Source organism: Ambystoma mexicanum, chromosome 10, assembly GCF_040938575.1.
Source record: "Ambystoma mexicanum isolate Mex_15411 chromosome 10, UKY_AmexF1_1, whole genome shotgun sequence".
NCBI lineage: Eukaryota > Metazoa > Chordata > Amphibia > Caudata > Ambystomatidae > Ambystoma > Ambystoma mexicanum.
In genome coordinates, this window is record NC_090932.1 from 1,168,314,110 (window position 1) to 1,168,339,845 (window position 25,736).

At 44.7% G+C, this 25,736-nt stretch overlaps 1 protein-coding gene across 1 annotated transcript in view; it reads right to left on the reverse strand.

The window, feature by feature from the left end:
• The window catches only part of KCNIP3 (potassium voltage-gated channel interacting protein 3), a 693,141-nt gene extending 670,983 nt beyond the window's left edge, over positions 1 to 22,158 (reverse strand). The window contains exon 1 of the mRNA XM_069619110.1: positions 21,971 to 22,158. Within this exon, the coding sequence (XP_069475211.1) occupies positions 21,971 to 22,069 (99 nt within the window). The 5' untranslated portion in view covers positions 22,070 to 22,158. The remainder of the gene's footprint in view (positions 1 to 21,970) is intronic.
• Between the last annotated feature and the right edge of the window lie 3,578 nt (positions 22,159 to 25,736).

Genomic DNA, 25,736 nt, shown 5'->3' on the forward strand with positions numbered 1-25,736 from the left:
CTTTTTCACCACCCGTAAAACTACTATTCCCATTCCCAACCACATTTAATTAGTCTTCTAAAAAAAAAAACAATTCTCTATGTTTTGGGTTCGTCTAAAATGTAATTCTTTGTTATCTGTTCGATAACAAAAGTCGCTTAGACAGCGAAACTACCATCCCTCTGCAAAAGAGGCAAGTCTGATGGAAAACCAATCCAATCGGGGACAATGTACCCAGATGGCCATCTCCTCTCCCAGGTCACTCTACATCAGACTACAATCTCTGAAGATAAGCAAGGATGCCACCATCACACTGGAAGGCGTCTCAGAGCACTATCCTCTTTCCTAGTTTTACTCGTCCATCACTAATTTCTCACTGCAAAAAGCTTTCAACCTTACACTGCATTCACTTCCCACCATAAGCCATATAAGGTCTAGTAGACTAAACTCAGACCTCTAGTCTGTAATTTTCCCATCAACACGCTGCCGCACTCCAGCACATCCACTGCTCTCGTAAACGTTGGGACCACCCTCGCAGCGGACACGTCCAGCGTATCGACCATCGAACCGAACGCAGTAGAACCCACATCAGCGCACGGGTAATGGGTGCTTTGGACCTGCACTCATCAACGCCATAGCTTTTCTGCACCTGCCTTTCCCACTATCCCACTAAAAGTGCCTGCATGCCACGTGCCACAAGGCCAACATTATTGTCAGACGGGCGCTACACAAGACCACTTTACCTTACCTTATTATAATCACCACCGCTTGCCCACTGCAGAGATTTGATAAGAGGGAAGTTACGCTCTCTGGACGAGAGCCAGACAGCGTAACTCATTCTCATTTTCACTGTCCCTCAAAACACGAGAAGTAAACAATACATTTCTGGGTTTAAATAATTCTTTTACATTTTTCTAAATTTCTCTCTACACGTTTGAATTGCAGGTCTAAACTGGACAGTTCTCCGATCAAGCAGAATCATCGAAAAATAAGGCATGCACCAGAAAAAAGGTCCGGCATTTCATCAACCATACTGGACAGATCCCAGATCAAGCAGAATCATAGAAAAATAAGGCATGCGCCAGACAAAAGGACCGGCATTTCATCAACCATACTGGACAGATCACAGATCAAGCAGAATCAGAGAAAAATAAGGCATGCACCAGACAAAAGGACCAGCATTTCATCAACCCTACTGGACAGATCTCAGATCAAGCAGGATCATTGAAAAAGAAGGCATGCACCAGACAAAAGGACCAGCATTTCATCAACCATACTGGACAGATCTCAGATCAAGCAGGATCATTGAAAAAGAAGGCATGCACCAGACAAAAGGACCAGCATTTCATCAACCTTATCTGACAACAATGAAGAAATCTTCGGCAAAGCAGCATCATTCTAGTGGGAAACAGAGCTTAGGCCTGATCCAGATACTCAAGGTCTGTACCCCCTTCCACCACGGGGTATGCACACACTTCAGTCCCAGGTTTATACCCCAAATCTTTCATCCCCCTGTATGTTCCCTGCCTCCTTTATCGAGGTTTGCACCCACTTCCTTGCCATGGGCCTCAGCCCTCTCATCCCTTCCTGGGCGTGCACACCTTCTTCCATAGAGGGCAGCCTCTCTCCACACCCACAGCTCACCCTTCCTTCCTGCTTCTCCAGGAGGGACCCTCTGCACCCCTAGTCTCCAGCATGGCCCTTACGCGTCCCCTAGAACTATCTTAGGTTTTTGGACTGGTTTTGGAAGAAGCGCTGGGCACTGCTTAGCGGTCCCCCTGAATAATTGATGGCATTCTTAGCAGCTTCGCTTGCTCAGCCTGAGTCCCTGTACCTTTCTATCTCACTGTGTGGGATGGTGAACTGTCTTGAAGGTACATATATCAGCGCTTGGTGGCGGGCTGTGCATTATTGATGCAGAGCCATACAGATAACCCCAGGGATGCACAAACCTGCACCGCCATCCCTACAGTGAGTGCTTTGATGTTACATGTAACCCGTCTCTGTTCCATTAACCAAGAGGGTGCTGAATATTGCCAACTGAACACGGGTGCACCTGTCTGTATAGGAGACCAAAGGGAGAGGGCTGTGGCGGGTGGGGGAAGGGGGAGGTGTTATCCTGAGGGATCGGTTCTGCGGGTCTCTTTTTGGGGTTTAAGAAGGTCAGTCTTCTAGGGAACACCTTAACCCCAGGGCAGAGGGAATTTCAGGGCGTGCCATAAAGCAGGGAGGGGTGCTATATGTATGGACTCTATATTTACAACACACGATTATTGCAAAAACCATTTAGCAAGACAGTTGTGTGATTTTCCAATTGCACTATGTGAGGCCAGATTACAGAAACGTTGCAACGGTGCAAGTGCAACATTGCACTGTATTGGCACCAGTGCAACGTTTGCCCTAGTGCAAAAAACATTGGGGCCATATTAGAAAACCTTTGCACCATGGCAAGTGCAGTTTGTCATGGTATAAGCACTAGGACACAAATTGCCAGTGCATCATTGCACCAGGGCAAAGTTTGCCCTTTTTAAAAAATCAGCTGAAAGTGTGTTTTGCAATAGGGCAATGTATGCCTTAGTGCTTATGCAATGCACAATTACACTTGTTAAGGTGTGAAGGTTTTCTAATATGCCCCCCAATGTTTTTTGCACTAGCGCTAATACCATGCAACATTGCTTTTGCACTGGTGCAAAGTTTCTGTAATCTGGTGGTTGTGAAAGCCACTACAGCAAACAGTACATGCAGAGATCCCTTCCACCCCCTCTTCTTCTCCCCCAGACTCCCAAGGAGCTTATTTCTCCACAGGGGCACCAAGATATACTTCCGGGTGAGAGGGTGAGCTCCTTGTTAATGCAGCCGCAATGGGCACAGGAGACGACCGTGGGGTTTCCCCTTGCCTCCACACAGGAGGGCAATGGGACATTTAGTGCCATTCCCTGGGATTTTATGCCCAGCTACTGCCCCAGTGAGTGCCATTAGGATGGCCCTGAGGCTGGTAGGAAGGAGCCTGGCCGTGGTCGCTTCTCCTGCAGGCCTCCTGGGCAGCTAATCCTGTTGTTTAGCATCGCACAAGTCAATGGCTGCAGCAGAGACCATGAACATCCTGGAAGTGACCCTCTCTGCGCCGTCAATGAAGAGTGTTTCATGTGCAAATGATGTGCAGATTAAACAGCACCTACAATCAGGTGGGTTTATCACACAGGCAGTTCTGGATGTGTTCAAGCCTTGAACATATGAAGAACCATAAAGCGGTTTATGAAGATCTCAATTTGTCAAATTTCAAGTGTTAAATACATACCCGTTCCGGGATTTTAGGGTCATATCATGTTGTATCCTGGTAGACGCAGTCCAGCATTCACGATGTGCTGTTGTGTATTATGTGTTGCCTGGGACGGATAGGCGGCCGGAGATATCTCAGCTTCGATAACTAACCTGCACCTGGATGGAACACTGAAAATACCAGCAAGAAGACGGCAAAACGAATGCCTTGAACTGCAAACTATGGGATGTGTATCTGATGGATCCTGACAGCATTACTGCTGAAAATCAAGGCATCTTTGGGGTATATACAGACATAAGATACCCCCTTCACGCAGAGGTTCAGCGCACTTATGGCCCATTGATACTTAAGAAATATAAAACATCAAACAGAAAAGTCTAAAACCTGGCTGCAGATAACCTGCATATACAGATGCATATGGAGAAATCGACTATCTAGAAGTCAATACCAAAGCATAGAGACTGCCCCACAGACCAACTCAGCTCTAAGAATACCAGCCGTACCATAGATTAAAATGGGGAGGATCTAATGTAACCCTGCAATATAGAAGTGACTACAACATTCACATATCCTGATGAATGTTCGCTATTAATAGAGTTTGAACAGAAACATGTTGAGAACGTACCCTTTGTAATTGTATAGGAAGGGCATACGCTATAGGCATATGATCTAGAACGGAATTAAAAATAGATTTTGATCCCTCAACTAACATACTCTATTGTAAAGAGATTATCATATAGGATCCATTGGTCACACTACTGGGATAATAGTCTTTTTTTATATAGTTTTATGAACTGTACTCACAACTGTTTTTCTATTGTGTTTTTACTGTGTCTAATGATATTAAAGAATAATTGTATTTTTCTAAATATTGATTGGATCTTTGAACGGTCAGAGTCTGTCTACCTTAATTTTTGATATAACAGGAGTGCAACATTCCATCTACTAAAATTGTCAGAATATAAGGAAAATTATTTTAGAACTTGGTCTCCCTATATTTTATTAGCAACAACAGTGTGAATGAAATAGTGATGCTACGTGGGAAAAGTGGGCAGTGACTTGTCTACATGTGTAGCTTTGGGAAACTTTAGAATTCTAACATTAAGCCGGTCGTTTGCATGTAGATTATTGTTGTGAAGCAGAAGTGAACCCATTGGGCCAGGTACACATATTTGCACATTTCCAGAGATCTTTGTGCAACCTCTATGTGTTCCTATCTTTAATCACTATTCAGTATAAATGAGTGCCATTTCCTGGGATAATAGTAGCATCTGTTATTTAACCTCCTACAGATTACTACCACGGGGAAGTGTCCCGGACACAGAATCGTTGCATCCTATGGGACAGTATGTGAAACGGGGGTGCAGCTATCATTCGCAGGAAATTACCCACCCTTCTGCCAGGCGTGCCTGGGAAAACCTAACCATCAAGAGGGGCATGCAGATAGACTGTCCTCAATAGAGGCCAAGCAGGAGCAGATGTATTCTGCTCTGTCTACTCTATTAAAATAAAATGAATCAAAATTAACCACTGCCCAGGTAGGGCAGAGGAGTGACAGGGAGTCTCAGAATAGACACCATGGCTGTGGGCAAAGGAGCATAGCTTAAGCCCCAGCTCAGGATAGGATGGCCAGGATGGGGGTAATGGCGGTCTGACCTATGTATCGGAACCCAAGCAAAAACTCACAGGAGGTGTTTGGCCCTCAGCACTTAGGTAAGTTCCATGGCTTTTTGGCAGAAGGTTAGCACAGACTGCCTTCTCCACCCCAATATATGATTATGCACTGGGTAGACACCAGTTCCCCCAGCCAAGCTGTGGGCCAGCCAGTTCCGTTCCTCCAGCAGGTCCCACCACAGGGTTCTCACTCTCCCCTAATCCTTTCCTGTCCTCAGGCATTCCGCGGTCACACACACATGATAGGGGGAGAAAGAACAACACTAGCCAGGCTTTGCGAGGGGCTGGTGACAAAATACACAGGTGGGTTCCCAACATATGCTTGCATATTACAAAAGCATAATTTCAAGTTTTTAATGCACAAAAAAAACTTTAAATTAAAGAAAATATATGTTTTTTGGGGAAAAACAGGTTACTATTCACCAATACATATTGTAAAAAAGTATATCCATGTATTCATTGTGCCTGTGTGCAACAATATTATATATAAATACCATGCGGTAGACAGGTGGTTACCAATATTATAGATACATTAATGAAAACAATAGTTTCTACAGTGTACGAGTCAACGAGGCGGAAACTAAAGGTAAGTACATTGTGGTGTAAACAAATTGAAACAAATACAGTAATTCAACACATAACATTTAGTGAAAAGAACACATGCTCTTAATTCTTGTGGACCCACTATATGACTTACAAGTGAGGGGGTTCTGATACTTATTTAGACGAAGCATGAAATGAATCCTGAGGCACCAAGAGACTGGTGAAGCAGGGAAGCCACTCAGCTGTCCCCCAAACGTGTGTGCCGTAACAGGAGCCTGGTGTAATCAGCACCTCAGCGTCTCAAGGAGGGGTGGCCACAGATCCCTGACAGGGCACACACAGCCTTGAGTGGGCCAGTAATGGTTGTCCCATCTAGTCAGAGGCTCAAGATCCCAGAAGCCTTTGCTCACTGCCACTAGCAGGACCAGAAATGAGAAATATAGATGGATGGATAGATAGATAGATAGATAGATAGATAGATAGATAGATAGATAGATAGATAGATAGATAGATAGATAGATAGATAGATAGATAGATAGATCGATGAATTAAAGGCACAACAATCTAACAATGTACATAGTTGGCTGAGAGGGCATTTGGCATAGGTGCACCTCCAGGCTCGATAAGCTGCTTCCCTTCCGTTGGGTGGATCCCTGTCAGAGTTCCCACAGCTACATGTGCTGCTCCATGGACTTACCTTAGTAAACAAGACTGCTTCCGAAATGACATGCCCATCTGCCGGTCCCCCCGCAGATGAGGGGTCAGAATAATAATAAAATAACAATAATTTGGCATTTATATAGCGCTACAAAACCTCAGGTATCTGAGCGCTGCTTATTATTACCCACAGTGTGTGGTGCTCATTTATCGACCTTGGAAGGATGAAAGGCTGAATTTGGCCCTGCCGGGATTCGCTCTGCACCGATGTTAGCAAGCTCTGCACCAATGTCAAAGCGAGCGCTCTACTCGCTGTGCCACTGGACCGGCTATCTAGAACAAATTTACTTTCATGACGACATGATTCAAAAATGCATTTTTGTGACTCCTTTCTCAAAACACCTCCCTTCTTCTATAGTGGGATGTCCACCGCCCTCCCTTTTCTCATAACCCTTGCTTCCCCCTGCCTCTCAGCCCCCATTTAAATTTAATTCCACTTTCAACCCATTTCTCTGTATGCCTATCCCTAAAACTAGCCCTTACATTACTCCCAAATCTCCCTGTTGTCTTTTTAAATTTCCCTATATGCTTACCACTAAAATTAACCCTTACCCTATTCCAAAATCTCCTTGTTGTCTTTGTAAATTTCCCTGTATGCCTACCCCTAGCATTAATCCTTACCCTATTACAAAACCTCCTTGTTGGCTTTGTAAAATGTGTCATTTAAAAAGCTAGTGTTTTTCCCAATAGTGTTTGAAAATGTGCTCTAAAGACACTGGGCCTCATTACGAGTCTGGCGGTAACCGAGCAGGAAAAACCGGCATGTTACCACCGGACTCGTATTACCATTCCGCCTCCGTGATTCCCGGAATTACCGGGGCATTACAACCCCGGTGACCCGGGAATTCCGGAGGCGGAATTCTGCAAGTCCCCATTCCCATGGGGAAGTGGAAACCCCTGCACCATGCTGTAATGGTGCCAGTGTTTCCACGTCTGCCTGCAGGCGGGTGGTGTTAAACCCGCCAGGTCAGACCTGGCGGGAGTGACACCTCCTGCCTGCAGAACTCGAGATCAGCCGGTCCGGAAAGAACAGTGGTGGCGGATTTACCACCACCGTTCTTTCCGGACCTGCTGACTCGTAATGAGGTCCACTAAGCCCACTATCCTCGATGAACGGCAGTTGTGAATTCCACCCTGCAAGAGTGATTGAGTAAACCGGTAATATAGCTCAGAGTTAAAGACTGGTCTTTGATGTCTGAGTGTAACATGGAAGTCACGTGTTTCAGTCCTGGCGGAGAGGACTCACCTCCTCTTTCCTCAGAGGCTGATTAATTCAGTATCATTCAATTGGACAAGAACCGCATCCATTGCTGAAGCACTTAGAAGTAGACGGAATCTAACCTGCGGATCTATAGGAAAACATATTATTGTTATTTTTCTTTGAGAATCCATCATGTGCAAAGACACCTAGAGGACTTCCTGCTCATTGCAAGCGCTTGATATGCCAGAACTGACCTCCACTAACATGTGTGCATTTACTGCAACTGGCACCATCTATGAGTGCCAAGGTTCTGAGATAAAAATCCAGACCCTGCCGAGAGGTCTTAAGAGCCTGGAGCGCTAAAACTCTTCTCAGATAATTTAACATTCACATGTCCCAGAGCCAGAGTCCTACTGTAACACCCTACCCTACCGGGCACTGTACCACCTTTACCATCCCCTACTTATCTCTGGCTGACCCAAGCTCAGCGACAGGTCCACTGAAGCTGAACGTCTGGTCAATTCAGAAAGCTCAGGACCACTTCCCTTTCTAGCCTCTGTGCATGCTTGGTTTGTGATTGGTGGAGAAGGATGCCTGTGTCTTGTAAGCATGTGCTTCTGTAAACTGCCTATGTGAGCGCTTTGAGCATTATTGTCAACGACCATAATTATTCATTTCTCCGAACAGTCTGTAAAGAAGAACCAGAAGAAAGTGAATTTACAAGTAACGATGTGGGTGAGGTTTTAGCTATCTGGGGGATGATAATGATTAATGGCCGAGTATCAGGAGATATCCCCACTGGCGATACCTAGTACAATGGCAAGAGAAAGTTAATTTTAGACTACATCTTCATGCCTGTACCTTAGACTTGGCAAATGCATATTTGAGATTCAAATCTTAGTGAGCATGCCTTTTTAAGTGTTTGTTTAACCTAAATTCTGTTTATCGTGCTGTGAAAATCAAGAATCGTATATATATCCAAGTCTCGTAGCAAGGTTAACACACTTTCAAAGTGGCTTGGACCCAACTTTGGGGCTGATTTATGGAATTATTTGCGTCGAAAAACGGGGATTTGTGCGCCATTCTGCCCACAAATCCCCATTTGTTAAACAGGGATTTGCGGGCAGAATGGCGCACAAATCCCCGTTTTTCGGCGCAAATAATTCCATGAATCAGCCCCTTTGTCGGATTAAGGGATAAGATAAAATGGATCTGGTTATCTGCTGCCTTCATTTCAAATCCTATGGAAGACTGGCTGGATTCCTTCAACTCTATTAACCCTGGATTGCCCCAGGTGTAAGAAAATCAGCATCCTTAATGTTCTGGTCTCCCAGCATTAGAAAGGCAGATGCGCTCCAAATGTAAAATTCTAGTATGCGTTGGGAAGATTGCACTAAGTGTAAAACATTTTTTTTACAGCATTATTAAAAACTGTACGAAGGCTCATAAAAAATATATTAGCTTCCAAATTTCAGAAAATGTTGAATGTTGCAGCGAAGAATGATTCTGAAACACGTGGGCCCTTCTGAAGGACAGCAATCTCTTGTCTAGAGACCCATTAAATCCAATCGGTGTGGAGTCTTGGCTTTGGCATTTCAAAGAGAGATTTCAATTCTAATATGGCCTATAATCAGAATAATGCGTCATCTCTCAGATGGGAAAGTAGATTTACTGAGGATATCTTAGAAATAATTCAAAGGCTTTAAAAATACCACGGCACCAGGGTCAGATGGTTTGGCCAATACTGTGGTATTGGTATCACCCCATTGGTGGCAGATATTTTATATGGCCTATTTAATCAAAATGTTAAGCAGACTTATGTGTTACCTGTTACCTAATCTCAGGCACAGACAATTACTGTTTTCAAAAATTGAGCAAGCGATAATCTTGTTTTTGAAAGAAATGGAGTTATGTGCACAAAATAATGTTTTATCTGTTTTTCAGACTGGATCCAGGGAGGGACAGGGTACCCTTATAAATGATTGTATTGTTAGTCTGCTTAAATCCTGCAATTCCTTTATCCTGGGTAAAGCAATTTATCTTGCCTTTGTTGATGACACGGTTGCTTTTGATTCTGTGAATTGATCTTGTACATGAAACACCTTGGCAGTCCTCTGGGTTTATTAAATGTCATTATTTTGTTCCACACATAAGGGAGACGTAGAACACAACTAGACAATACAGGATCCTTTTCTCGCACAACCTGGATAAATAAAGGAGCAAAACAGGGCTGCATTCTTGCTCTCTTTCGTTTTAATTCATACATGTCTGAACCTGGTGAGGCACTAGACCTTGCTTTGAACAGTCCAATTAAATTAGACTCTACTATAATATTATGGGTAGCGTATGCAGATGACCTGGTGATTTTCTATTGGACTCCAGATGGCTTGCACACAAGTCAAAGAACGCGTGCAGAGAATGGCTCATTGCTGAAATGCTCAGGACATGCTATTCTGAAAGGTGACCCGAGCATTTCAGCAGAGGCTTGACAATATCGCAAAGAAGCGCTGTCCAGCCCCCTTGCATATATTAGTATCCGAAGCGTGCTCCTGACACTAATGTATTGCAGGCTCAGCACATTGCGCTGTGGCAGGCCGTTGAAAGTCCAGTCTCAATGAAATGACTGAGAAAATCCCTCTTTGGGGACTGGAAATGCAAGTAAAAAATAAATAAATCATGACAGGGTTAGAAATTACCCTGTCATGATATGAGCCTCTCCTTGTGCCCGTTTCAAAAGGCGCAAGGGGGTGACCCTCATTTCAGGGCATTTAAAAGTGCATCCTGTTAGTGAATTCGGAATAGCAAAGGGGAAAAACGGGTATCTAAATGAACGCATCTAAGATGCGCTCATTCTAATGCCCTTAGTTAACTGGGCTGCTACTTTTATTGGCGCAAGTGGGGAGATGCGCTCGTGTCACTTGCGCCCCAAAGGGTTTTGAGAATCTGGCCCTAAATGCTTTATAGGCTTGTGTTCGCCTTAAACATAATAACACACACATTATGCAATTTAGGAAGCCCAAAACAAAACAAAAAAAGTCTTCATTTGGCATTTGTGTCAGCCTTTATTGAGAAACAACAGACAAAAACCCAAATCTGGCCTTAATAATACAAATTAGGAAATGTAATAACGGACACGGTGCCTTTTCATGGATTATAGACATTATTTATTACAAGGAAAAGATAATTCTGATTATTCTTTAGGGAGTTGAAATATGTTCACAAACAAACAAATGAAGGGTTAACATGTAGAAGGCTGTATCTGGAGGCATGCATTAGATGTACCCCAATATGCGCCTGTACAAGATATCCTCACTAACCCAGGCCGCCTTCCTGCTATGCAGTTTCCATGCTTCGAAGCTACCTATAGGATTTCATTTTAATGAACTAAGGGTTGTGATCAGTGTTCCAGATACAATATTAAGGTGGAGGTATTTTACTCCCTATTTTTTAAAGTTGGGAGTAAAATGATTTTTTAGGGAGTAAAATAGTCCCATTCCCAAATGGGAGCATTTTCATATGCAAGTAAAAACATATTTTACTGTAAAATAGAAATGTGTTTGTAATAAATAGTTATTTGCACCCAGTTATCACACACATTAAAAGATACATGTTCACCTCCTCAGATCAGGCAGTAATAATAATAAAGCGTTTCATCTATGTCCTCTAATCGACCAATATATCCCAGGAGCTCTGTGGGTGAAGGCAAGGGAATAGGCTCCTTTGTGTCCGTTTTCTATTTTTTATTGGGAGTATTTTTACTGCCTGAATTCTTTTTTGGGAGTATGTGCCTTTTTGTAGGGAGTAAAAGTGGCTGATACACCCCTTATCTGTGCGGCTGTTTGTGATGTTTTTGTGACGATTGTGAAGGGTTTTTCAGCATGATGAACTCTGATCTAACAAAAGTTTCAAAGGATCATATAACAGCTCCAGTTGCTAATTTGAAGAAGAAACTAGTCCAGAAAGGAGGAACATCTAGGAAGTGTTTATATAAGCAACACGCAACATGTTTTCCTTCATTTGGTTCAAGCCAGCTGTAAATCAAAAGGTTCCCCACTGGACATGTTTCAAGTCCATTCTTACGATTAAGTTTTCATATTTTACTGACTTTGGCCGTTGGAGGGGTCAACGAAGGCATAGGTAGTCATCTCTGTTTTTTTATATTTTTGTACAGGTGAAGGAATTTTAGAAACTTGGGAACATGTGTTCATTGAATGTCCACATCTTGTTGATTGTAGATGTCACGTTGTTAACCGTTTTGTTAAAAATGAAGATCAATAACGTATTGATGTGTTCTGGGGTTGGCTAATGGGTGAATGACAGGAGGCTTTGATAATTGCTATGCCTCATTATTATAATGAATTTGTATTGATAGTAGATTTGATTTTTTACCATTTAATGTATTTTATATTAATTCTAAATGAGGTGTGTATAGTTTGTAATAAATGATAAACACAAATACATTATATTTATTTATTTATTTATTTATTTAAATTTGTATAGCGCGCAAGCAGCCCAGGGGCATTGAGGCTCTGTTACTTGCATGAGCTTAGTTACAGGCATGGTATCAGTAAGAGGCATAATACAGATAGGAACAAGCAAGGTTATCATTACAGCTTATGCGGTTGTTCAATACAATTTAGGCAGTGGGTCATATGGTTGGTATTATGCAGCTGCGAGGGACCTTATGAGAAGAGGGTGGTTTTCAGTGCTTTGCGGAAGGCTAGGAGGGAGGGCTCACCCGCGTTGGGACCCATTACCCTTTGTGGTCTAAACTTTCTGCCTGACTTCTTCTTAGATGCCATTTGGAAGTGTCTTTATAATATGGAAGATCCGACTGTCATCAAGGACAAATTCTGCTCCTGGTACCAGATAAAGCAGTACCTGGTACTTCTACATTCTCCCCAAGATACACAAAGGACACCACCCTGGATGGCCAATAATAATAATAATAATAATAATAATAATAATAATAATTCTCCAATCATCTCTGGATCAAGCGCAGTGAATAAGAACATCTCTGACTGAGATGTGAACATCTTAAAGCCACTTGCAAGAGAGTACCGAGGCTACATCCACAACGTCATTGTTCTGAATGCTTTAGACCCCCCCTCCCAAAGGGGACATTACTAGCAGCTGTGCACGTGGAGCCACTCTAAACAAACATTCCCGATATCACTGGCACACAGGCATGTAAGAATGCTCTTGGTGATCAAACCCTGCTAGCTGGCGCTGTAGCTAAGAGCACATGCGTTATCTTGACTCACAACTATTTCACAGTCAGTTCTGACACTTCTCTCCAAATGATGGTGATGGCCATGGGATCTTGAGTGTCCCCTCAGTATGCAAATGGATTCCTGGCATGATTGGAGATGGATTTCCTCACCACCAGTGACTTCAGACAATTGAGACAACTGTGCTACATTGATTAGGTCCTCCCGAATTGGACTTCTGGGGAACAGGATGACCTACGTTTCCACAGAGGATTTAGTGACTTCCACACAATCATCACACTCATACTCTCATACTCTCCTAAAAGGTACATTTCCTTGACACCACCATTATAAAAGATGTCCAGCTATAGAGCTCAGAATATTGCAAACCAACTAGCCAGCTATTTGAAGATGGACAGCCTTCACCCAGTGCAAACTAAGCATGCTACAATATTCAGCCAAGCATTACGATACAATCGAATGTGCTCAGATAAAAGGGACCGGGATAAACATAAATACTTTAAGTTCAAACTTTAAAAACCGTGGATACAACCACAGAACTGTGGACAACCAGACTAACAGAGCAGCATGGACCCCTGGGAGCAATCTCCCAGAATACAGAGCAAAAGAGGCCCAAACCCAGCACAACTGGTGGTCACATGCAATCGAGAGTTGGAGCCCTGTACGACTGTGCAATGTTTTCCCTGAGATGGCCCTGCTTGCTTTCTGACAACCAGCCAACCTGAAAGAAATTGTAAGAAGAAAGCTACACACAAACAGCACAGAAAATTGATCAACGCCATGCAAAAACAAAGGATGCATATCCTATGCATAAGTTGACATTTGAGATTCAATTGAGATATACCACAGTGGGGTTGACTACAAAATTATTGGGTGTTTTACATGTACATCAAATAACATTGTATACTTGGTTATGTGCATGAAATGCCCTGGGTGTGGCTAATATGTGGGGGAAGCTGGTCAACAACTACCTAAGCACATGAACCTTGACTGGCAGAGACAACCCAGTAATTAGCATTTTTCATTTTTCAGAAGCAAATCCTATACTTGATCATCTTAAAATGTCTGTACTCTGGGTTAATAAAGGTTCAACAAAGCCAGGAAGACCTATGAATTTGAATTCATGTAGATTTTCAATGCGCTAAGTGTGATGAATAAACTTCCGGGGCACCAGCGGTCCAGGGATGAATATCGGTTTCCAAACCATCAGCCCCACACCTCTAGTACACCAGAAGGGATCCGAACAGATTTTAAAAAAACACAAGCACATTATAAACCTCATGTCCAATTTTGGTAATGTGGACGGAACGGCAGGCTTATCTCTGCAAGGTCGTGGATCCTTGGCTAGTTGCAACACAGCGAAAATACAATTATTACCCAATGATAAAAGGGACTGTCCAGTCAAGGTTGTATACAAATATTTACTTTATTATTATCTCAACAGACAGTTCTAGCACACTACAAAACACAACCCACCTTGTGAAGGAATGCAGAGGACAGACACTTTCAAGAAAGAAAAGGGATGCACTCTGGATACTGAGAAGAGGGTAGTCGGTAAAGTAATGAATCGCAATAGTTCAAGGATACTTGGTTTCAACTCAAAGGGAGCAATGGGTCGTAAAATGTCACTACGGTCCTTCGGAGAAGGACCAGGGGACAGAACCACAATGTACCTTGTGCTTGCAGGAGTTCTTGGTGCTCAACAGTGTAGAGTCCATTTCAGGGCGCTTTGCAGCTTCTGTGACAGACTTCAAGACTGGAGACAACTGCAATATCAGGCGATAGGCTGTTCGGCAAGCGAGGCTGGACGGACGGCTGCAGGCTGTCCTACACAGTGGCTCAGGGTCAGGAATCGTTGTCTCAGTGCTGGTTGGTGGATCTGAAGCACTGGTTGAGGCATCTTGGATGGCGTGAGTGACTGCAGCGTGACAACAACAGTCAGCAGTGCATTTGGTTGCAGCTTGAGGGGCTCGACTGGCTCGAAAATGTCCTTTAAGGTGGACGCTGGTTGATGCTTGTGGATGCACTCCTCCTAGCTTCTTCACTGGGCTCGTGTCATCCTTCAAGGTAGACGGACCAAAACTGAGGAGAGTATTGCAGGCAACAGCCTTGTCCTTGGTTTGGTTCAGAGACTATGTGGCACTTCCCACCTAGGAAGCTTGCTTGCAGAGCCTCGACGGGCATGCTGTGTGCTGGCTGGGTACCGGTTCTGGATCTGCTGGAGGTTCCTCAGGATTCAATTATCTTGCTCCGTTCCCTGGGAGAAGTTTAGGGGAGGGATATTGCTTCCCTCTTTGGAAATCCTGACCTTCCTTCACTGACGGAAGCTGTAAGGCATTCTGTACCTTCAGCCAGGGTCCAAATGAGTTTTTCTTGTTACTCCTTGTGAAGTCTTCAGATGATGTGCCCAAACGAGTGACTCAGCCCTCTTTTAAAGCCAAATGGGCCACAGTGATTGGTGTAGGCTAGGCCTACCTTACTGAACCAATCCTGGGTCCCCACCAACAATCTCCTGTATGCTTGAGGTCATAACCAGAGTGCCTTGCAACAGAAAAGGTAAAGGGGTGAAAAAATAGCATACTAAGTCCCACCCATCTTCCTTCTTGTTGTGGAATAAAGGGTCTCTCTGGTTCATTGAGCTCTCTGTGGTTCCTGATTAAAGCAGCAGGTCCCTCTGGAAGCAGTGGCGAGAACAGACTTTCTGTCTCCACCAAATCACATACTTATACGTTCTGAATGGGATCCCCTGCGAGGATGACTATTGTAAATACATAGTTCCAGACATGACAGGTCACTGCCCTGGATACTGAGGGCGGGAACTGGCTTCAGGTTGACACAGTATATATGAAAGGTGTGTTGGGGTTTCCTGCCTCTTTTGTTTAGCCTCTGCAGCCAGGCCCCATGTGGGCCTGTTTGAATAAAACTTTGATTAGTATGCAAGGCTGCCAGCAGCAACAGAGCTTAGACAAATGGAACGTGTGGGTCCATGGACCCTTTGTTAGTTAATTAGGCTGGCCATGGCAGAAGGAAGGTTTTGGTCCCCCCCTCCTGAAATGCATCATGTCCTCCACCTGTCAGATCCCAACTTAATATGACAGGGAGGTCTTTGCCTGTAGACTGTGTTCACCCAGAGTACACAGGTCTTTGTGTATGTCATGAGGTGAGCATAGGAAAATGTGTGCGGATTAGCCCCACACATTTTCCAGAGGTTGATCTACCATCTGTCCAGGACGACATGGTCAGGCTGGTTGATGCAGGGGGAGTCAGTGCCCTGATTTTATTAGATCTATCAGCGGCCTTCCACACCGTGGTCCACCCCACTCTGCTCTCTCGCCTGGCACAGATCGTTATATCTGGTCAAGTATTAGCCTGGGTTTCCACATTCCTGCCTGACAGATCTCAATCTCTTATGCTTCCTCCTGTTTCATCTATTTCCTGCCACCTTAGCTGTGGTGTTCCACAGGGCTCTGCACTGTCCCCTATTCTCTTCAATATTTGCATCTGGGCACTAGTGTGTCTCATCGGCTCCTTCGGTGTCAGGTGCTATTCTTATGCCGACGATACCCAGATCCTGATCCGTTTATATCTTGATCGGGCTGAGGTGTCGTCGTGCCTCCATCAGTGCCTGGCGGCAGTGGGGGAGTGGATGGGCCATAACTGGTTGAAGTTGAATGGGGACAAAACAGAGGTGTTGGTGGTAGGTTCTCCCATGATCCCTCACTCTGGATTGCTTTTTCCTAAACTTATTTGGGTTCTCTACCTGTTCTTATGGCAAAGGTGAAATACCTAGGGGTGATTATGTCGGCCAATCTCTCTATGGATGCCCAACTATCGGATGTCTGCCAGACTGGGTATTTCCATTTGAAAATTCTAAAAAAGGTGCTCCACTTGATAGCACCACCACTGTGCCCGCCTGTTGTGACTACTATGGTGCTGAGCCGGATGGATTACTGTAACTCTCTCTTTCTGGCTCAGCCCAAGGGGTTGCTCCATTGGCTCCAACGTCTTCAAAATATTGCAGCACGTGTGGCAACTGGGTTACCCTATGGGGCTCACATCTCCCCAGTTCTATGCTTTCTGCACTGGCTCCCAGTCACCCAGCATATAGTATTTAATGTGCTGTGCATTGTCCATCAGGCTTTGCATGACCAGGGGGCAGAGTACCTTCGCACTAAATGTGTGCGCTACCTCCCGAAGCGCTCTTTGCGTTCCGCATCGGTGGGTTTGTTGTGCGTGCCCTCCTTTCGCCGTTCCCGTATTGGGGGACATGCTTTTTCCATTGCTGAGGCTCAGCTGTGGTATGAACTTCCTTTGGTAATGAAAATGATGTCCAACCATTTGGCTTTTAGGAAAGCCTTAAAAAACGAATCTATTTTGATCTCTGTGGCTGATGGCATGCGGTTGTCTGTGTTCACTGGGTTCTGTCTCTTCCTCTCCAGCGCCATGATGCCTTTTGGCGACTGGGCGCTATATAAGGACTCAACATAACTTTATTCAATTTCATTTAAAATTTCGAAAAAGCCCAGGAGAGCGCACACCCATCATGCGGATGGTCAAATTCCTCACACTGTGAGGGGACTTGGACATACATTGTGGTTTCATGGGTTACTATCTGAACTAACAGACTCATTCTTTCCAACCAGGGAAATGCCGGGGTCACAACATTCAGACCTGAAAGAGTATCACTTTTTCCAAAGCCCTTCACTGATACCTCATTGGCCCGAACAGCATCTCCAAAGACTATGGTTCGTCGACAAACTCACTCTAACCCAGTCCTATCAGCCCTCAATAAAGCTCAAACGCACAAACTTCCCAGAGGACTATGTCTCATGTTAAACCCTGACCTTCCCTCATGCTGAAACACAATCCCAACATGGTATTTTATCGATTAATCTTTTATAACACACTTAATAATGGGTATCAGTCTCTAAGCACTGGACCAAGATTTGAACATGTGTTGCTCTGCGTTGTCTTGCTTCCAAGACAAACGCATTGCACTTGGGCTATCCTCCTGGCCCGGTATTTGACACAAACTTACCACACCAGAAACCTGGAGACAAAGCCTCATACATGTCTGGCTGTAGCACCTCCCCAGTGGCCTTCTGGGGGCACCAGCATGATATGTGGATGATTGCATCACCAGTGATCCTGCACAGGGCTCCATCTGACATGTAAAGACCTTTAATAGGAATGCATCTACCGTGACTGACCCTAACCCATGCCTTCCTGCCTTCCAGAGAGCACATGAACAGGCACTTGAACAGGGAGGGCTGCTTTTTGTTTTGTTTAGTTCCCCAGTGTACCATTCAAACCTTGAAGACTGCAATGTTTGTGGCAGTGTTAACACCTGAAATGCATGCTTTCCTGAACAAGCTACAAATCAGGTACATAGACAGGCACAGATAAGGAATCACATTAGCGGCTAGTTAAGATGTAATGTTTCTCAAATGCGTCCTTTCATTGCTGCCTGAGGAAGTGGCCACAAGATCATGAATGCTCACAAATACATTACTTTGTTAGTTAGCCTAATTAAGGTATTGATATGTTGTTTTCTTTTGAATGAACACGTTTTAATTTACCCTTGGCTAACATGGAACGCGCAAACTGATATATAAATAGCATTTTTAACCCAACGTAGATGGCTCTCAAAGATGCAGACAACTGCATACATGTTTCACTTTTTTAAGCATCATCAATCAGTACAAGTCTGTCGTACTTGGGTTGGGGCATGGGGTATATTTGGTATCCAGTGATTTCAGCGAAGATTTTTAATTGAGACATTTTTGACCGAAAATGTATTACCGAAAAAATACTGAATGAAAAAAAAAAAAAAAAAAAAAAAAAATATATATATATATATATATATATATATATATATATATATATATATATATATATATATATATATATGGGGTAAGAGGGTAAGAGGTTTAAACAGGTGAGTAGGGGATGGGGGGCAGTTAAAAACATGGGTAAATGGGGGCTTGGGGTGGTGAGCCCCCAAATAAAAAAATTTGCATTTTCGGTAAAATCGGCATATTTAGCCAACACCAGCAGCTATGGTGGTTTTATAAAGGTTTGAAAAAACCCTTACACTTGAAATATGCAAGCACAATAAAAATATATCAGCTGTCACACATGCCGCTGCACCACCCAGTAGCAATGTCTGGAAGTTCCCCTCCCGTTCAGAACCATTCTGGGCCTGCACATTAGTACACATGCAAGCTATTTGATTCATAACGTTCAGTTGTTTTTTAGGATAGAGAGAGAGAGAAAAAAGAGAGAGCGGGAGCGAAAAAGAGAGCGAGAGAGAAAAAGACAGAGAGAAAGAGGGAGAGACATCTCAAAATGCAACTGCCACCACAACTGTATTAGCAGAAGCTGACATGGCACTGATTTGGTTATCCCGCCATGATTGTAAACAGCCTCTGCGTTTTTTTAGCCTCAAGGCAAGTTGCCCTGGTATCAATTCTAAGCAGTGCCAAAGCCGGCGGTAAAAGGCAATGCTGCTGTCGCGGGCGTGTATTTTTTTTTTTACCTGTTCCAGCATTGCTGGATGTCCACTACGAGCCCCGCCCCCTCTAGACCACGCCCACTCAGGCACCGCCCCCAAACTCCTCCTCCACCCCGGCCCTTGTGTTGTGGGATCCCCCACCACATTTTCACCATTTCCACCACTGATTCTAAGTTGACTATTTCAAAATGGTTTCTTTTCACTCTAGTATATCACATATGGGTTCTTGTTAATGTTCCCAATTGCTAACAAGAATGTTTGGTTCTATGTTAGAACACTGAAATTATTTGACAGACTATAAAACGGTGGAATTATTTTTTAACGAAATTTGTTACTGCAAAATACGGGTGCAGACCCTCTGTTTCTCCTCACTCACCCCATATGCCTGACCCTTCCTCGCCATTTATGTGTTTTGGGTAAAAATTGTAGTACATATTTTGGTGAAGATAAAATCGACCATTTTACTTTCGGTCAAACAGGTGAGCACCAAATGTTTATAATATATTTGTATCACCTCAAGTTCTATTGTTTTTTTTCTGTTGTCATGTATAGATGCAACATCTCAAAACCTACATGCCACAAATGGATCCAGTGGTCACCACTGTCTGAGCTGTCACCTGGAAGTTGCACTTAAGGAGCTGATCCCAGCACACCTGGAACCCGGCGAGATGGCCCCCTCCTGCGGAACCAGCCTCGGCGCTCTCAGAATGTTAGGCTAACTTTGTGGAAAGTCCAGCTCCCCATTTCCACATTGTTTCTACTGCATGCAGTTCCTTCAGCTGCTGGCCTACGGTTTTGCGCATCTCCTAAACTGCTCTGAAGAAAGTGTGTGATGTTTTGCCCTGCCTGCACCACCCTCCCTCTCCCTACCACTACATCTGTATGCTGTGCCCTGCAAACGCCACTCTTTCCCTCCTTGGCCCTCTTTCTCGTGGAATTGCCGCCATTTTCACTTTCTCCTTATTGGCCCTCTACCCATTACTGCCCCTCTTACTCTCTCAGCCAATCTTTCCTTTGCCTCCCACTTGCCTTCTTCCTCTGTGCACCGCTGTTTCCGCGCTCCTGGTGGACCCTCCTTCCAGTGCGGATACCAAAACTAAAACTGTTAGCTTTCCCAATGCTTGTAGGAATCGGCCTGGGATTGGGCCTTTGCCTCTGTTTCAGGTGGTCTCGTGTTGGTCTGCTCTGTATCTCCCAGCCACCTATCCTCCTGCTCAGAACATGAGCCTTGTGTTCGGCTACGCTACCAAGGAATAGCTAAGGAGCCTTTGCTCTCACCCCCTCCCTCCATCCCCAGCTATTCCACCCGCAGCGAGCCCAGGTTCTTATTTGCAAAGCCCCCACCCCCTTTTTGGGACTGCATTCAGTAGTGTGCCACGTGCCCCTAAATGTCTGCGAATAGTGCATAATCCTCTCCTACGTGCCCAGTGTTGCACTAAATGCTCTAGCGTGTGTCCTCGGAGCATTTCCATATGAACTACTGGGGTACAGTGGCTTAGCCAGTCCCCCATTCCCCCTTTCACCCAGTGCCTAATTTGCAAAATAATAGGTGGCCGGGCTCAAATATTTTCGGACACGCTCATGATATGTCAGGTTGGGCAGCTCCTCGCCCACTGTTGCCACCACACACGGGTGGTCCGCATGCTGGCAAAATATATGGGGTTAACGCTGCAACTCCCACCGGTTTATTGGAGTTTATGGATGTACTCACCAGGGCAGATGTGTGATTTACAAACACTAACCAACATACACATACAATCACATGGGCCTTGTGACTTGAGATGAGACACATGTTTAAGTGTGTCTTTATTCACAGTCATCATTTACATTTTGCTCTGATTCTATAGGTGTTTATTATGTGACTGAAAGTTAAAATAATAAACTTGCCAAAACACCACGTCATAATCAAACTGAGTCAGAGACAATGAGTGCCGGGGCTCAGAAATAAGTGCCAGGGCTGAGCCCTGGCAAACACCCCCTCAAATTAAGCACTGTGGTGTCGCCCCAGGTGTTCAATCCTCCTCAGCCCTCTCCCATGTGCACCGCCCCCGCCTCCCCAGGTGTGTGCTCATTGCACGCCATACGCAGGTGTGCAAATCCCTCTATTCCAGGTGTACCCCCGGCCATGGTGCGCACCCAATCCCTTTAGTGATGCGCGCGCACTCCCCACCCGCAGGTCTGACACCCGCATCTATAACACCTCCTAGCCCGAGATTGCACCCGACCCCCTCAATCCGTATCCCCAGCTGTGGCAAGCGCACCCCTCCCCCTCTGCATCCCCACGAAGCCATGGTGGTGTGGGCAACCCCCAGATGCGCAATTTAGGGTGCAATTTAGGGTCCCCCCCCCCAGGGGATGGCACACCACTCGGTGGGCAGTGCTTCCATGCAAAGGTGTGCACCACTTCTCGCAACGGATGTGCACGTCTCCAGGAGGGCTCCGGCTCTCAATCCACGTGTGGTCTTCCCCTCCGTACCCATGTGCGCCCCAGTCCGTCTCCAGGCATGTACCTTGCTAAAGTCCCTTCTCCTCCCGGTGTGCAACCCACGTGTACATCTCTTCTCCGACCCCCAGTGAGCATGTCCACGCACACACACACGCCGTTGGACACCCACAGCCCCCTGGTGCACTTTCCCCTCCACCCAGGTGTGCATCCCCCCCTCCTCTCCATCCCTGGGAGTGCACTCTGCCGTCTTGCTCATCCTCCTCGCCCATCGCGCATCCACTACGCAAGGAAAGGACATGCAGCCCACCCTCGCTGGGGTTGCCGGGCGCCCCCCTGCCACCGGCCACGGTAGGCAGCGTGCCGTGCCCTATGCCCCCCGTCTCACCTGCTGCATGGCGGCTCTCGGCGGGATGCTGGCACGTCTCTTGGCTAAGGGAGGAAAGGAGAAAATAAGGGACAGAGCACACTGTCCAGCCCCCGGCATAGAGGGGATCCCGCCCACCGCGCCTCGTCGTCTGTGAGGAGCTGAGCATTAACCCCTCAACTCCCCGCAGACATCGGTCAGTAACTCTTCGCCGGTGCATGAAGGGCAACGCTGTGCACCAACCCTGCGACTCCCTGCAGACACGCTGGTCTGTGCTGTTACATCCATGCAGAAAACACGCGCAAACCCTCGGGCGAGCAAAGGAGCCGGTTACACCCCGGCTTCCTGCAGATATCGGCACCGGTTCCTCGGCAACAGTAGCTGCACACACGCCCTCTTGTCCAGCTATGGCGATTGCGCCCGCTCTTTTCTGCCTCCCCCCAACCCCCCCCCCCCACCCCCAGCTGCCACTGGAGGTCTTTCTGGCCAGGGTGCGATAATCCCACACTCTCTTTGGTCGCAGATGCGGGGTTACTGAGGACAGACGTCCTGGGGTTTAGTTTTCGTTTCATTCTGATTCTGTTTATTGTAAAGGTCGCTCTCCTGCCACCACCATCGGACCAAGCCTGATTGTCAGCTCAGCACTTAAACTGCTGCCACCCCCAGCAGGTGACATTGCGCCGGGGCTCCTGGGCTGCAGCGTTCTGGCTCGCTGGATCCCTGAACCCCCAACTCTTTCTTCATCTCATCGCTCCCCATCCGCTACCTCTCCGGATGCTTACTTTCCAGCTATTCCCTAACCCCCCTCGCTAGCGCTCCGAAGTGCTTCGATCTGCACCGAGCACTGTACAAATAAAACACCAAATGAACGAATAAACACCCCCGGGTCCGTCTTCACAACTCTGCTGGAATCGGACACGAAGAGTGAAGAAAGGTTTTTTATTAATTTTTATTTTTTTATTAATGCGTTCATTATAAACTTTTCGCATATTGTCACACGTATTCATCCTTATACATCTTAAACCAATTCCTATATATATATACACATCATCGCACATCTTCGAGCAAGTGACATCATGCAATTTCCTATCACATACACTATTCTAAAAACTGTGGAGTTTCATCTTGCTCCTGTCATCTTTCGAAAAATGTGTTTTAAAAACGAATCGCTGCCATTATCAATAAAGTATCCCGTCCAGCGGAGACCGCTTTCCACCATTCTTCCGCTGTAATTTCTACACACCATGACAAAAATCGCTCAAAGTATAAAGGATTTAATAACATATGGTCCCTTCTGGAGCAAGGAAGGATTGGCAACTAAACTGAGCCCGGGGCATATATTCTAATAGCGGCCCGTGTGTGCTGTCCGCCTGATCACACGTTATATAGGGCCTGAGTCACAGAAGCCTTTTATAATGGCGCAATCCTATTGAAAAATTCTCTCTGAATATATCTTAATTTCCTATCACACAATTACTTCCTACTTTTTAAAATATATGTATATATGTTATGCTTTTATGCTTTGGTACTGCACAGAATCGCCAGCTTAGTAGTTTCAAAGCACTGAATCCTTGGCTGAGGTATATTGTATATGTATTTTGCACTTTAGCGTTTACCTAGAAACGTTAAATACATCAATTTCAAGTAGATACGTTCCCACGCCTGAAGGCCCAAGTAGCAACTTTATATGTAAATCAATCATATGATACTGTGGCACCGTCAACATGCAGCAAGCACAAGCATAACTAATTATCTCAAACATCCTTTTACCTGAAGTTACCTGCCAGAAGTCAACTACGTCAAAACATGCAGAATTTGAGCTACAAAAAGTGCACACCACAACATCTGCTCAGCATTAGTAATCAGATCAAGTCGAAGATTCAACCTGTCGAAAAACAGATCTATTCTGAAGCCCTCATAGTTTGGTAGTTGCTGTTTCAATGTTTCATCGACTAAACCCCAAAGTCTGCTTATTGCGTAGGTTGGCAGCGGGTTGAGCCCAAGTTTCATATTTCTATTGGACTGACGTGGCTGGGGATAGCGTCGGAATATATCCCATATCCCGTCAAAGAACTTCACAAACTCTCTCATGGGTATTATCGAGTCTCTAGTCAAGATGATCCATCAGTTATAGGGCCTGATTCATGGAAGTGTTTTATAATGGTGCAATCCCATAGGAAAATATTCCATGCATCAGGGCCATAACGTTGCAAGGTTAGACCTGGTATTTACCCGCATGAATAACTGAACGCTCGTCAAATCCAATTTGAGTCTTCTCATCAAATAGCGCCAACCTTCCCACATTCAGAATGTGCATCCATCCCCCAAACCAGGTTTGAGCACATTAGTTGATGTAGGAACCCAGAGCGTACCAATCGTAGAGTGCAAGACTAATAATCTATTCCATACTTTCTCCGGCCAAAGTTTGATAAAAACATTTTCTGCCAACAATGTTCAATGCCCTGGTAATCATTAGACCCTTGTACTGCTGAATCATACGTTTGAGAGGAAATACTTGTTCTTTTAAAGACTCACATCAAAGATAGGTTTGGGAAATGCCTACAGTGTTCCTGAAAAACTACCAAAAGAGTAGTTAACTAAGCTGCCTTGGTCTCTGTCTTATGGCCCTGAGTTTTCCAGTTTATGTTCAAAATCCACTGCTTAACAAACAAAAGTATCAACTAACTGAAGACCACTCCCCACAATTTACCAATATGCTTTTTGAAAAAAATCAAAACACAGGATATTCGTTTTACATTTCTTTTCCAACAACAAACATAAGGCATAACCGTATCGGTCATTTATAAACAAATGCCCACATGGTCAATCTGGTATATATTGTGCAGATGTATTCAAATTATTTGCAAAACCTATTTTGTGTATTGTTGTTCATTTGTTTTGTCGACTGTCGCAGTTTATTATGTAGTCACTCTCAACTCAGGGAGTTACTTTCCACCCAAGCAAGGTGGCGCACAATACAACACTATTCATTCAAGTTCACTTTGGTGAGGCCTCCAACCCATCTCACACCCAACCCCAACAAATACCCTGTGTCACCAATGGACTAGGAACCAGGCTGATGTATAGCAAGAATATTTAATTATTTAGGATTTGACAAACGAACATCAGCCACCAATACTGTGGCAACAGCCAATATCACAATAATAACTTGATTATATAGAACAACACAGATGGAAGTTTGAAACAAGCAATAACAACTTACAACATATTTAATTTCAATTTAACCAACAGACAACATTCACAATACAATACAAGGTCCACAGGAATGATTTAATTTGAAACAATATTTTTCTCCCGTCAACCCCCACCCTCCAGGCCTCAATTAAATATGACCCCTTTGAAGGGAATTCAATGGGAAAAAATGTTTTGTGCTTGTTACTAGAAATGCAATATTAGGGAAAGGAATACAATGGGAACAGTCGTTTTTCAACCTTGATTTAAAAAGCAAGGTTGGGAAAAGGCACTCGAATGGAAATCGTTTTTCAACACACATGAAAATAAAAGGCAGCACTTGGTTATTTGGGGGTCAGAGAAAAATTGGAACCAAATGGAAATTTCATTTTGCAACACACGTACAGATAAGATGCAATACTTTGTAATTCTGGTTTAAAATGAATGGGGAATTTCGTTTTGCAACATACATACAGAGGAGATGCAATACTTTTTAATACTGGTTTAATATGCATGGGAAATTTCGTTTTGCAGCACACCTTGACTTGAAAGATAGCGGTTAAGATTACTTATTTTGGGGTTATGGACACCCCCC